Raw genomic sequence first — 15,584 nt, 5'->3', positions numbered from 1 at the left:
ATTCATGATCTTTTAATGATCACTGACTTTTTTTTATTATAGCTTTTTATTGACAAAACATATACATGGGTAATTTTTCAACATTGACCCTTGCAAAAACTTCTGTTCCAACTTTTCCTCTTTTACCTCTTACCTCCTTCTCCTAGATGGCAGGTAATCCCATACATATTAAATATGTTAAAATATATAAAATGCTCTGTTGTGGTCTATATTTATTTTCCACAGTCCTCTCCATGGGTGTAGATGGCTCTTTTCATCACTGAACAATTGGAACTGGTTTGAGTCATCTCTTTGTTGAAGAGAGCCACGACCATCAGATTTGATTATCATATAGTCTTGTTGCCGTTTATAATGATCTTCTGGTTCTGTCATTTCACTTAGCCTCATTTAATGTAAGTCTCTCCAGGCTTTGCTGAAATCATTCTGCTGGTCATTTCTACTTCTCTCTTTTTTGAGACAGTTATTAAACTAGTAGATTAGGAGAATGTTTTAGATAGCAAGAGGTTTTTTTTTTTTTGTTTTTGTTTTGTTTTTTAATGAATGTTGTATCAGGTGTTTCTTAAGAAACTTATTTAGGAAATGTTTTGAGAAGAAAGATGCTCATTTTATAGGGAAGTTATTGGTTGTTCTCATATCCTAGGCTTCTACTGATTTTAAAAGCTTATTGCCTTTTATTTCTGCTTCCAAAGAGAGAATATTATAAATATCCCAGATCAGAATATTTTTCCATTGAAAAACAGTAGCTAATCCATAAATTAAAGAAAAAAAAAAACAAACAAATGCTTTTTAAATACTTCCACAAAGGATTTGCTATAGCAGACCACATTACATAGCAATACAATTTTTAAAATTTTTTTCATAATTACAACTTTTTATTGACAGAACCTATCCTGGGTAATTTTTTTACAACATTATCCCTTGCACTCACTTCTTTTCTGATTTTTCCCCTCCCTCCCTCCATCCCCTCCTCCAGATGGCAAGCAGTCCTATACATGTTAAATATGTCACAGTATATCCATAGCAATACAATTGACTGAAAAGTATACACACTAAGATTTCACTTACTTATTTGTTAATTATAAATATTAAACCTTTGATTTGTGAGAACCAACTACAACTTTATGGTTTACATGTTACAACTAGTATTTTGTGCATATAATAGGGTCATGCATCATTCCTTGGTAAATTTAACGACAAGGATAATTACTTTCAGGAACCCTCTGAGTATTGTCAAGTGAGGAATGAAGAAGTGGAGTTAAATGTAGCATCATGTAGTGGAAAAAATAGCATCTTTGGCATCAGAAGTTCTAGGCTTGACTCTTGGATTGAACATTTATTATGTCACCTTGACTTCTTATTCTTCTTAGGCTTCAATTTCTTTCTATAAAATGAGAAAATTGGACAGAATGATATCTGTACATCCCTTCCCTTTATAGAAATAAGATTTATGATTCCATGAATTATCATTGTTCTGCAAAATTTCTTTTGGTAAGATCCAAACAAAAGAGGAATTCCTTAGAAATGACGAGGCATTGGCGATGTTTCTGTTTGTGGATCATATTGTGCTGATTGCATCATGATCCAGAATAATAATAAATAATAATTGACATTTGTGTGGTTGTTGTTCAGTTGTGTTCTACTTTTCAGGACCTCATTTAGGGCTTTGTTGATAAAAGTACTGAACTGGTTTGCCTTGCTTTCACCATTCTATTTTACAGAGTAGGACAGTAAAGCAAATGAGATTGAATGATTTTCCTAGAGTCATACAGTTAGTAATTTGTTTGAGATTAAATTTGAACTCAAGTTTTCCTGATTTTGAGATCTGGCATTTACTCTGTCTCCTAGTTGTCTCAAATTGTCTTTTATAGATTACCTTAAAATTGACAAAGTTCTCTTTTTATATCTAGCTCTGGCTCTTTGATCAGAAAACTTGGATTTTACTCTTGACTCTGACATTGACCACCTCTATGATCTTAAGCAAATAATTTTTCTGTGCTTCAGTTTCCTTGTAGTGAAATGAAGACATTGAAGATCTCCATAATATCTGGAAACTTTACATCTGTGATCCTATGACCTTATTTGATTGTAATAGCATTTTTGTGACTTGACACCATCGATATCCCCATTTGGTAGATGGGGAAACACAGGCTCAGAGTTTTTAATTTAAATTTAAATTTAAAAAAAAAGTGATTTTTCCAATACTACCTAGATACTTAAAATCAGTGTCAGGATTTGAAGAGAGAAGTTTCTTCCTGAATATAGGATCATGCATAAGGAACTACAAAGGGTTTCAAAGATCAACAATGTCTAGCTTTCTCTCTCTTAACCTATGCTACCTTAAGATATAATAGGGCTTCTTTAGTGAATTCTTTAGTGAATTATTCACTCTTTAGTGAATGAACATTTATTAAGCATAAACTAAGGACTAGGGAAAAGAAAATAGTTTTTGCCCTCATGAAGCTCATTGTCTAATAGAGATAACATGCAAAAAAAGTATGTACAAACAAAAGAGATAAATAGATATAGATATCTTATATGTGTACATAATAATAACTAATAATAATCAGTGCTTACAATGCACCAGGTATTGCACTAAGCTCGTTATAATAATTTTCACATTAGGTTCTCACAGCAATACTCTGAGGGATATGCTATTATCCACATTTTACAGCTGAGGAAACTGAGGCAAACAGGGGTTAAGTGACTTACCCAGGGTGACACAGCTAATGTGAGGAGGGGGTGGGGGAAAAAGGGAGAGAGAATATATGTCTTTGATATTTATTAAAGTTTACTTGAATTTGAGAAAGTTAGAGATAATAAATTATGATAAAGTTGTATATTATGTTTAGTAGAATCTCATTTCTGCATATTTTCACATGTGATTAAAAAGAAGGAATTTATGGGTGTTAATTTCATGTATGATTCATAGTAGTATTTTAATTTGATCATAAACTGCAAAGCCAAAGCTTCATTTACTTAAAAAGTTTGTAGCAATTATCATGTAGTTCATAGTTTTTATGAGTTTCATCATTGAATTCTTATTGACTTCCTTTGGAACAACCTGTTGTTATTTTAAGGACCTGAAAATTAGGAATTTTTTTTAACAGTAATTCATATATGGCATAATATTAGTGAGAAAAGTTGAATTCAGCTATTAGAGTATAACAAACTCTGAAAGGTCTTTGCATCATTTTAACAAGATAGGTTTTGTCTGAAAAGTTTTTTAAAACCTCCTGATCTAATTCTTTTTTTGTGTGTGCTAATTAGTTTTTTTTTAGTAATTTCTGAGTGTCTACAATCATAGTAAATTAGTTAATTTAATTCTTTATTCCAAATGGACAAAGGGTTGGATTTTTCTAATAAATAGAGAATTACCATGTAAATCAGTGTTATGACTTACTGATATAATGGGAAAACACTAGGCTTGGGAATCAGGAGACCTGAATTTGAATTCTATCTCTGAAACTTAAGTCATTTACTCTTTCTGAGACTTCATTTTATTATTAGAAAATTATTCCATGGTTATCTTGTAACTTTATATGAATACTATTATAATTATTTTGTGCATTTTAAGTTCCCTCCCTCTGTAACCTAGTGACATTATTCTGTTTTCACAAAACAATTCATCTCCCTAGTCTGTGCATTTTCACAGGCTTTTTCCCCTTGCTTGAAGTGCTCTTCCTCCTTGTCTCTGCCTCCTGCCTTCTCTAGCTTCTTTCAAGTCTCAGCTAAAATTCTACTTTATTTTAGAAGCCTTTTCCAGGTTATTTAATTTAGTCACTATATAAATGTTTATACCTTTCATCCAATTTTGTGTGTGTGTGTGTGTGTGTGTTGTGTGTGTATGTGTGTGTGTGTGTGTGTGTGTGTCCCTTAGCATAGTATTTGGTACTTTATAAGTGCTAAATAAATGCTTATGGATTTGACTTGATTTGACATGTACTCTTTAGCTAATATTGTTAGAGAATTATTAATGTTAATATTACAAGTCATCAATCATTAAATATCAATAATAGTTTCATTAAGATAAAATCAAGATGTAGCTCTTATTTGTAAAGACTGAAGGGTTACTATAAAGCTGTAAGTGAAGTGTGATAAATGCATTACAAGAAAAATCAAAGTACTGTGAGTCACCAATTGTGAAAAAAATTAGAAGATCCCAAGCAACCAAATTGGTTTAAATCAGGTAACTTTTGTGAGAGATTGTTTTATGATGTTCTCACTTGGGAAATGCTCCAAATTTTATAGATCACAAAATCCCAAGAATTGGCAAAATGAGACTTTTACTTATTTGGAAAGAAATTAGCTTTGAATCTTTAATTTATGCTTAGGAATGACATGACCTAAAGATTCGGTACTTTTTTTTTTTTTTTTTTGACCTGATTACTTGGTCAAAAGAGGTAAAGAAAAGCTATAATGTGGAGTTCAAATGAGAATCAATCAGATTTTAGTTTGATTCTACTTATGAACAAATATTTTTGAATATAGAGGTCAGCTTGGAAAGGACTTTTAAATCATCTAGTTCAACACTTTGATTTTATATATTAAAAAAACAAATCTCAGAAAGTAATTTACTCAGCTCACAGAGGTATTAAATAGAGGAGCTGAGATTCAAAATGTGTTTTTACTGCAAAGTCATCATGACAAAGCATCATTGCTCCAACTGCATCTACTTCCCTGCTTTTCTGAACAAAATTTGTAAATTAAGTCCTGCAACTTAAAAAAAAAATAGAACCTGGTTATGGTTAAAAGATATGAACAAATTATCAAAAGAATTGTAAACTATTAATTATGTGAAATTTTGTTCTAGTAACTAAAAAGAAAATGATAAATCAAAGAACAAATCAAGAATTTACCTCACACTTACTCCCCCACAAAAGGTGGGGATAGTCAACATTGGACTGATATTGTAAAGATTACTGTACTATTGAAGGAAATAAGGATTAAAAAAAAAAATTCTGCAAAGTAATTTGGAATCATGAAAATAAGATGATTAAAACACCCTTACCTTTTGACCCAGAGATTCTTCTGCCTGGCATATACACCAAAGCATCCCCAAGAAAAGGTTAAAAACAAAGGCTCTATATACAATAACATTATAGCAGCTTTCTTGTTTTGCCAAAAAACAACAACAATAACAACAACAACAACAAAGTAGAGTCCACTGGGTAGGGAAGGACAAAACAAATTGTGATACCTGAATGTAATATAATATTGTCATGTTATAAAAAGGAAATTTGATGAATACAGTGAAACATGGACTTAGAAAAATTGTTGGAAAATGATGTAAGCAGAGCTAAGAAAATAATCTACACATAATGAATACAGTATTGTAAATGGAAAGGACCAAAAAACAATGAAAGTAAATGTTGCAGAATTACAAAGAACTACCTTGGCTCCAAATAAGAGATATGAGAAGCCATCTCCCTCTATTTTTTGGCCTGGGTGAAGGGGTCCACACAAGTGATGTTGCATATATGTTATAATTTTTTCTATCTTGATCAGTTTTACTGATTTTTTTCTCACTCTTAAAAAAAAAATCTTTGTTATAAAGGATGAATCTGGAAGAATGAGAGGATCATAGGAGGAAATTTTAAAAATATAAGAATAAAAGATAGTACACTTTTTTTTTTTTAAAGGAGAACATGGTAGTGACATTGTAAAAGACCTAACTATCTAGAATTTTTGTTGTCATAGAATTTGGGTTTCTTGTGGGCTTTTTGTTCTTTTCCATTTACTTTATTTTAATCATGCTTTTTCCTCTTCTGTTTCTGCTTATTTAATGGTGAATCAGTTTATTAATCTTCATATCAATTACCAGCTACCCTCAGAGAAAGAACACTGGGAAATGAATATGGACCACAACATAATACTTCCATTCTTTCTGTTAATGTTTGTTTGCATTCTTGTTTTTTTCTTCTCAGGTTATTTTTATCTTTTTTGTAAATCCGATCTTTCCTGTACAAAAAGAAAACTATATAAATATATATTCATATATTGTATTTGACATATACTTTAACATATTTAGTATGTATGGGACTACCTGCCATCTAGGGGAGGGTGTGGGAGGAAGAAAGGGAAAGGTTGGAACAGAAGATTTTGCAAGAGTCAGTGTTGAAAAATTAGCTATACTTATGTTTTGTATATAAAAAGTTATAATAAAAAATAAAATTTAAAATAAAAAAAATCAGAAAAAAATCTTCATATATGTTATTTCTTAAATATTTTTTGCTTCCAGAATGGATGGTAATTTTAATGTTCTAAAGTATTCTATATTTTTGTCAGTTTTCTTTGCCTTTAATATTTTCTAAAGAAGTGTTAATTCAGTAATAATTTTGCATCATTGAGAAATGAATTATTTCATATTGATTTTCCAGATAACTAAAACTTTTCCCCTTTAAAATACAAAAATGTATTCTGTTTTGGAAGAAATATTTCCAAGATAGGTTACTGCTTCCTGATATTACATATAATTGTTTTTCTTACTATATTAGGAACATTCCTTTGAAAAGTTACTCTGCTGTGCTTTATAATTATGATTCCCTTGTAGGTGTTGAGGTATATAGGATTATTTCTCTACATATTACATGTCACCAGATTTTTCTACTGACATTTAGCTCTTTTTTTGTCCTGGTAGTTGTGACTTTCCCCTTTTTTTTTGGTATATCTGTTATTCTAATCTGTTATCATATTTCAAGAAAAATGAATTATCCTGTACGTGTAATAGTGAGTTTACTTTTGTTTTGGAATAAATTTCCTGGGCTTTGTGACTATTATATGCTACCCTGAAAAAATTTTTTTTTCATCTTGGGAGTTCTCAACTTGTGGTTTGTGAATTTGTTTTGTTTTTGCTTTTGAAATTTTAGTAATTGTAATTTCAGTGTAATTGGTTTACTTTATAACCCTGTGTATTTTGCATTGTATATAGCTGGGTGGCACAGAGAATATAGCATTGGTCCTACAGTCAGAAAGATCTGAGTTGAAATACAGCCTCAGAACTTATTGGTTTTGTAACCTTTAACAAATCATTTAACATTTCAGTTTCTTCATTTGTAAAATGGGGATAACAATAATACCTACCTCTTAGAATTGTTGTTGAGGATCAAGTGAGATAATTGTAAAAGGAATAAAATAACACATGTCATAGTAAGTTCTATATAAATTTTTATCATTGTTGTTTTTATTATTATGTATTTAAAAACATTGTTCTGGGAAGGGGATCCATGGACTTCACCAAACTGCCTAAGAGGTCCTTGACATATATCTAGATATCTATATCTTCATCTATCTATTTATCTATCTATCTGTCTATGGAAAAAAACCAACTCTGGTCTCCTTGTGTTTGTATTTATAATTGTTGAGATGAATGAATATTTGGAATATTAAAATAGTTAATGCTATTGCCACTTTTCCTCTGTTTTAGATCATGTAGCTATAAACCTAGAAGGAAGTTTTAGGTTATCTAGTTCACATAATCATTCATATCAGTTCCCATTTCCAGACCCTTATTTTGTCATCTCTATTAAAGAACTCAATTCCATTCAACAAATAGAGTTTAAGCTCCTACTATATACAAAGTGGTGTGCTTTGTGATAGAAGCACAAAGATGATGCCATGAAGTTGCTTAATCTAATGGAACAAGATAATTAGGTACACAAAGTGAACAAGGTGAAGTGTAAAAAAAGACAAAGTGACCAGCCAGCATGGTGCAACAAAACTATGGAGAAGAGGTTATTTTCACTTGCATAGAGCAGTTTGAGCCTTTAAGGAAAAAGGGAAACATATCAGTAGGCAGAGAGATGACTTTCCCATTGTGTGATCTTGGGCAAGTCACTGAGCTTATTTTGGCCTTCACTTTCTGCAACTGAAAATGACTGAATTGGGGAACTGTTACAACCCTTATATTTCTAAACACATGCACTTATAATTTCATGACATTTTACTATACCACCTTTTCCTGATTCTGTCATTTCTTGATTTTTCTTTCACCTTCCTTCAATGAATTTGGCATCTTTCAGCCTTCCCATTCAGCCCCTTGTAATCATTTTTAGAGAATTCTATATCCATTTCAATTCTCTGACCTCAGTTTCTATTTTATTCATCCACGGATGGTATTATACCTTACATCTCATCATCACTTGGAATTCAAATGATTTCTGAATCTGAAATTATCTTACTTTTACTGCTTTAAATATATCTTTCTGTTCATCCACATGACTTCCAATCCAGTTCAGACCTTCATCACCTTGTCATTGGCTGTTATTGCAATAGTTTTCTAATTGATTTCCTTGCTTCAAGTCTCTCCTTGCTCCAGTTTATGCTTAGCTGTAAGCTAAAGCATAACTTTGATTGTGTTATCCCACTATTCCAGTAAATTCTAATGTTTTCCCATTGCCCCAGAAGCAGTATAAAATCCTCTGTTATCTAAAGCGCTTTATAACCTATTTCCTTCCCATTTTTTCCATTTGTCTTGTACTTAATTCCCCTCCAAAAATTCTGTGATATAGCCATACTTGTCTACTTATTCTTCACACAATATACTCCACTTTCTATCTCCTATCTTCATGTCTTTATACTGACTTTGCCCTGTGTGTGAAATGCTCACTATCTTTATCAAAGTTACCTTCCATCTATACTATATGTATTTTGAGGAACTCAATGTAAATCTTCGGAATTTAAGACCCAAATAAAGAAAAACTTCCAACTACTTGAAGTAGTAGTTGAAATTCTTTGGAGTTAAGCAATCTAGGACTGGAAGGGCAAAGTGCTTCCTTAGTAGAAGTCATCTTGTTTACACCTCTCATTTTTATAGATAAAGGTATTAGAGCTTAATGATTTACCCAAAGTGACATAGGTGGTAACAGAGCTGGAATTTGAATTTGTCTTCTGTCTTAAAATGATCTATTAATCTAAACAATTAGTGGTAGAAGATCTTATTGCATATTCAACCCAACAGACATTATTGTAAGTTACTAGGTAAAGCATTAAGATAAAAATTATACAATCCTTGTTGCTGAGGAAGTCTTGATAATTTTTTTACATACATGCAAATAAATATATTACCAGATAGAATATGATAGGTTCTTCTGAGAAAATTTGAAAGAAATTTGAAAGAAAAACTTTTTTTTTTTTTTTTTTGCCTGAGGGATTGGGAAATTTTTAGGCAAAAATGTACTTTGCAGGCTTGGTAAGTGGCCTGTAAGGGCAACATAGGATAATAATAAAGCAATTAGCCTAGCTGGGCTGAAATGTAGTTTCTATGAAAAAGTTTTCTGAGATAAAATTAGAAAGATAGTTTAGAACTAGATTGTGGAGAAGACTAAATACTAAGTTAAGGAGTGTATGCTGCAACAATCAGAATTATATATAAACTATAACTGCTTATTCATGTCATCTTGATCCGTGTTTGGTTGGTATTCATTTAAAAATGTTTTTGTGGATTTTTTTAAAATAGATATTTGATTTAATGGATGCCAAGGCTCGTGCTGACTGCATCAAAGAAATAGATCTCCTTAAAGTAAGTACTAGATAAGAATTTGAAAATGTTTTACAATATTGACATCTGGGGTTAATTATAACATATATTTAAGACAAAATTTGGGAAAAAAAATCCAAGTATGTTAAATATAATTATGGTGATAATTGGTTGAGAGATATAAAAAGAGATTTTTCTAGTCCACTTCCTTTATTTTATAAATGAAGAAAATAAAGCCTTAAAAATTGGAACAAATAGTGGAGCTGATATTTGAACCCAGATCCTTCCTCCATTCTCCCATTCTCTTCCATTCCAGTTCCATTTTTATATAATGAAAAGAATTTTAAGAAATAATTAATAGTCTAATTGTTTCAAGGACATCTAGCTGTAGGGCCTGGAGTTGGGAATACTAATCGTCTGGCCTCAGACACTAGTTGTGTGACTCTGTGCAGGCCATTTACCCATTGTGTCTCAGTTTCTTCATCTGTAAAATTAATTAGAAAAGAAAGTGGCAGAGCACTACAATATCTTTGCCATGAAAACCCCAATGAATCATAAAGAATCAGACACAGTTGAAATGATTGACCAACAAAAATTGTTTCAAACAGTATTTGATGCAGTAGAATCTCAGTAGAAAAATGTTGGTGTCTTATGTTCACTATGAAGTATCTTACCAACTAATCACTGAACATTTATGAAGTGCTGCTGTGTGTCAGACACAGTGCTAAATGTTAGAGATACAAAAAGAAGCAAAAGACAGCTTTTGCCCTTGAGGAATTTATAATCTTAATTTTACAGATTGACAGATTCATTTTAATGTAAAAGTAGTATTGCTATTAGACTATCATCTGAGTAATTATGATTGGAAAAAACATATGCTTAGGGAAAACTAGAGTTGAATAAGATTCAAATGACACAAGGTTTTTTGTGTGTGCTTGTGTTTTCATTCCTTTGAAACTAGTTTCTAAGTATGTGCAGAATAGATGAAGAAAGCACATAAAAATTCATTTTCTCCGTTTTCTACCTACTAAGATTATGTACTTTAGACTTCAGTTGTTATTATCTGTCTTATTTTTTTATTAGGATGAGTATATTAGTAAAGCTATAATATATACTAAAAATAACATACTATAAAAGTTGTACAAAATTGAACATGTGGAAATAGATCAAGGTGAGAAGTGCTAGGCACTAGGAATATTTGTATACTCAAGATCAGTTTTTAAAACTGTATATTGATATTTAAAAAAAATTTATGTTGCATATTAAGGGAGATTGTTTTTATGTGTGTAATATTTAAAATTGTCTCTACATTGTGTCTAACATAGTCTACCCCACCTAAGTTAAATGTTTTGCCCAACTAATAGTACACAATTTCAAAGCCGATTCATTTTGTACAGCAAAATAACTGTTAGGACATGTATATTTATATTATATTTAATTTATACTTTAACATATTTAACATGTATTGGTCAAACTGTCATTGAGGGGCGGGGATGGGGGAAGGAGGGGAAAAATTGGAACAAAAGGTTTGGCAATTGTCAATGCTGTAAAATTAGCCATGCATATAACTTGTAAATAAATGTAAATATGTAAATAAATGTAAATTTGTAAATAAATAAAAAAATGTAATTAAAAAAAAGTTTTGCCCAAGATAACATGACTTATAAGTGTATCAGATTGGATTTGAACTTAGGTCTTCCTGATGACCAGCTTAGCACTCTTTAGTGCAGCAGCTAACTCTTAAAAGTCACGTTCTTAAATATAGTGATAGTTCTGAAGTTCTAGATTAGCAGTATTGTCTTTAGATGTATGCCAGGTAATCTTAGATATATACTTAGGCTTTTCAGCCTGTAACTGATTCCATCCTCTACTCCTAATTACATATATAGCCTTAACATATATCGTGGGAGGTAATATGATAGAGAGAGAGAAAAATTTGGATCATAAAATCATACAAAAATGAATGTTGAGAACTTTATTTACTTGTATTTGGAAAAATAAAATACTATTGAAAATGAAAGAAAAAAAGACAGATAACAAAATAGCCTGTGCTTTTTTCTGATTAGACTTTATTTTTTGGGAAAAAATTATCCTGATTACTGTCTGTCTATTCCTTTGTTCTTCTCTGCATGTAAAATGAAGGAAAGTTTTTTGGTAGTAGACACAAAAATAGATACTTATTCCATGAACTCTTATCCTGGTGATTATTTAGAATTTGTTTCAGAAAATGGGAAATATCCATTTTCTAGAAAAAATTATATACTTTGCTATGGAAAAAAATATACATCTCTGAGAAGTTTTAATGTGGGGAAACATTCAAATAGTGAGAGAAGCCCAGAATAGCTACCATTCTAGGTCTGATTATCACCAACAAGAAGAAGCTGGTTGTTGAAATGGAAACAATGGGAACTCTATATGGAAGTGGCATTCCATCATACAGTTTGTGATTGATGAGGGAAGTGTCAGGCATAGTTTTGACATGTATCACAGATTTTTGGAGAACAGAGTTCTAAGAGTTCAAAGAAAAGGAAGGTCAGATATCATCGTCTGAAATTCTGAATAAAGAGAGAAATAATTCTGATGAATAAAAAAAGGGGGAGCCTCTAATAAATACCATTAGATTATATAATTAATAGATAATATAATTAGATTAAAAAACTTATTGTACTTATATTTTCTATATGTAGAAAATACCTTTATCTTCATTACTTAAAAATAGGTAATGGAAGACAAATAAAACTAAAGCATTTCAGATTCTTTAAGAAAAGTGTCAAGACCAAAATCAAGAAAATATGCCTCTCTTCTTTCTTTGCAGAGATACAGTACTATGGTTATGAGACATTGCATATAGTGCACATTTGGTATGATGATTAGTTTTGCTGAACTGGTATTTATTTATTTTCTAAAGAATGACTTGCTGGATAGGGATGGGAGAAGGAATCTATTCAGAAATTAAGGTAAAATATTTTTAAAAATAGTGATTGAAACATTACATTTTAGAGTAAGCTGAAATAGGTAGAAAATGTTTAGGGCAGCAGAAAAAACTTATTTTTCTTTTATCTTATGTTAGGGGAAAGAAGAGATAAAAAATGTAATAGGGCTACAACTTGGGCAAGTGGGTTGGTAAGACAACCACTGTGAAAGGAAAAATTCCTAAACCTTTATTTAACTTCTGCTTTTTTCATTCAAGAGAATTATCTTTAGACAGATAATAGCATAAGGATAATAGGGAGTTGAAATATCCTTACTAAAAGATTAATTGAAAGATAATACAATTTTAGTTTATGTTACTAGGCCCAGAAAGACACTATCCTTGGATACTGAAAGAACTAATGGATTTGATTTTTGAACCATTATCAACTATCTTCATAGGATCATAAGGGGGAAAAAGGAGTTACAGGGTTCAGGTTCAAAATTTAAGATGCTATAATGTATATTTACAATTAACTTTATTAAGAATCAATTTAGAAGGAAACTAGGTTAAAATTTTAAAATATATATATATGTATATGTATATCTGTACTTGCTTGTATGTTATGCTTAATATTTTAATGCTAGCTAAAATTAAATTGAATGAAGTGATATATATTAAAAAAATAATTGAATCAGTCATTTTGAAGGTATCTTATCTCCTATGACAAGGATAGTGAATATCAAGTCTGTAGATATATAAGGCCCTCAAAATTATTTGGTCTGGCCTGCAAGGCAACTGCAGGTGATGATGAGCTGAAAACTATGTACAACAACTTCCTACAGCTTGCATTTTTAAGTTGATAATTTTGTGATATTATGGGCTAGAACTTGAAATAAGGTGCTAAGTCACTGAAATTGATAGAGACAATACTTATATATTTAGTTCACACCTTGAGAGTTCACACCTTTAAGAGAGTTCACACCTTTAAGAGTTCACACATTAGAATTCACACCTTTAAGAAAACATATATAAGGACGAGTCCACTAGAGACTTAGGGAGATTCACAAGACAGAAGCCTACTAGAAGCTCATTCAGGAGGAGCTCTTGGAACCAAGGAGAGAGATAGGCCTCTAAGAAAGCCAACGGGTTATTTTGAAGGAGACAATAAAGGATCTGGACTCTAAGCCCTGGCTGCATTCGAGGTGATTATTACTCTGAACTGAAATGAAGGCTGCCAGAAAATGATTATATTTTTGAGAAAAGAACTTTACATTATATGGCCTGTGAATGATGTTATAAATATCCAAAGGGCCCTTGGCAGAAAAAAAATGTTCCTCAACCCTGTCCTATGAACAGCGTTTCCTTGTATTTAAATATACATCCTGAACTGACCACTTGTGTCTATAAATATTTAACAATTATAATTTAGCTGCAACTTTAATGTGACTTAGGAATATAGAAGTAGTTGCTAAGAGAAATAATATAAACTTTACTAGTATCAGTAGAAATATGCTATCAAATGAAGTAATAGGCCCAATATTAGATCACATCTTGAAAACTGTTCAACTGCAAGCATTGTACTTTAAAAGAAATAAATTGAAGCAAGCCCAGATGTCTGACCAGGATGATAAGGCTTCTAAGTTAGAAGCCTTAAAAATATGAGAAACAAGGAAAAGAAGTGAGGATATGTAATTGGGAAAAGAGAAGATTTATAAAGGTGGAAGTTATGACTATCCTTTATATATATTAGATCGTAAACTCTTTGATGATAGGATTTCTTATCTTAGTGTATTAGCCATCATGATGTATTCTAATTATTAGACACCCAAGTGTTTGCTAAATTAATAGTGATACACATAAAGAAAAGTAACATTGCAGCTAAGTGGCATAGTGAATAGAGCACAGTGTACTTGGATAAGGAAGACCTGGTTTCAAATCTGGTTCTGTGACTGTAGGTAAGATATCTGATCACTTTGTGCCTCATTATTCAGTGGTGGTTATACTCAGTGGTCTCCAAGTTCCATTGATAATTCTGTATCTATAATCTTCTAAGCTTAAATGTTTATCATAATTATGTTTAGCTTTGGATTGTTGAACTCTAGAACCACAGCTTGGAAATTATGGAGAGGTAGATTATAGGGAAGAATCTTTGTAGTATTGAGAACTGCAAGAAAGTTGAGTTGAAGTAAAACAACTTTCATTATAATAGTAACATTATAAAAATAACTGACAGTGATCAGCTATGTTTCCCAAAGACCAGTGATAAAGTATGTGACCCACCAAGTGACAGAAATTTGAGGGGGGACTGAACATTTAAAATGAGACATACATTTTTGTACGTAGCCATAAGTTATGGGAATTTTTTTTGATTGTGCATGTTTGTTACAAAGGTTTGTTTTTCATTTTTCCTCCAGTGGATATATGATGATAGGAGGAAAGAAAAATGAATAAATTTTTGTTAATTGAAAAAAAAAGTTAAGCATTTGTAATCTGATTTTTACCCCTCTTACACAGACCTTTTTGGCAGTCTTCTAAAGCATATAGATCCTTACTTAGAATTTCTAAAAACATAGGATTGCATAAGCAATCAAAGTTTATGAAAAGAAATCATATTTTCCCCTATTCAAATTTCCAGACCTCTACTTGGAGGCTCTAGAAAGTAACTTCCTAATGGTCAAATTCAAAATTATTTTTCTAAGTTTTATTCCTGGATCTCATTGTGTCATTTGGCACTATTTATGCCCACTTCCCTTTAATTTTTTTCTACCTTTGTTTATGTGAAAATTTTCTGTTCTTTATTAACTCTTTGACCATTCTTTTTTTCTTTTTTTTTCTTTCTATTTCCTGGATTGTCTTCCTAATGTTACTTCATTAATTTGGGAATTTTTCAATAATGTGTTCTCTTTTTATTTCTCTAGGATTCTTCTTAAGTAATCTTGCCCTCACCCAAGAATTTAATTGTTGTCTTTATAAAAAAATCTCCCAAGATTTATATCTTTAATCTCATTTTCTCTGTCAAGTTCTAATCCTACCTTCTCAACTTTCACTCTTTCAGAATACAGAACCAGTATATCAAAAACCAATACCATTATCTTTCCTGTTCTCACTGTTCTCTTACCCTGAATTAGAGTTCTTTCTCTGAGTTCCCATTTTATTTGTTGCTGTATTTCTCTTCTCTCAGTAACCCTGCTTCAA

At 31.2% G+C, this 15,584-nt stretch overlaps 1 protein-coding gene across 1 annotated transcript in view; it reads left to right on the top strand.

Moving 5' to 3' along the window:
• The first annotated feature begins 9,169 nt into the window (after positions 1-9,169).
• Positions 9,170-15,584, top strand: part of NEK7 (NIMA related kinase 7) — a 97,208-nt gene continuing 90,793 nt past the window's right edge. The window contains exons 1-2 of the mRNA XM_051996768.1: positions 9,170-9,187; positions 9,455-9,517. Of these exons, the coding sequence (XP_051852728.1) occupies positions 9,170-9,187; positions 9,455-9,517 (81 nt within the window). The remainder of the gene's footprint in view (positions 9,188-9,454; positions 9,518-15,584) is intronic.

The sequence above is a fragment of the Antechinus flavipes genome, chromosome 4 (genome assembly GCF_016432865.1).
Source record: "Antechinus flavipes isolate AdamAnt ecotype Samford, QLD, Australia chromosome 4, AdamAnt_v2, whole genome shotgun sequence".
NCBI classification, from domain to species: Eukaryota; Metazoa; Chordata; class Mammalia; order Dasyuromorphia; family Dasyuridae; genus Antechinus; species Antechinus flavipes.
This window is presented reverse-complemented; position numbering and strand designations above follow the sequence as displayed.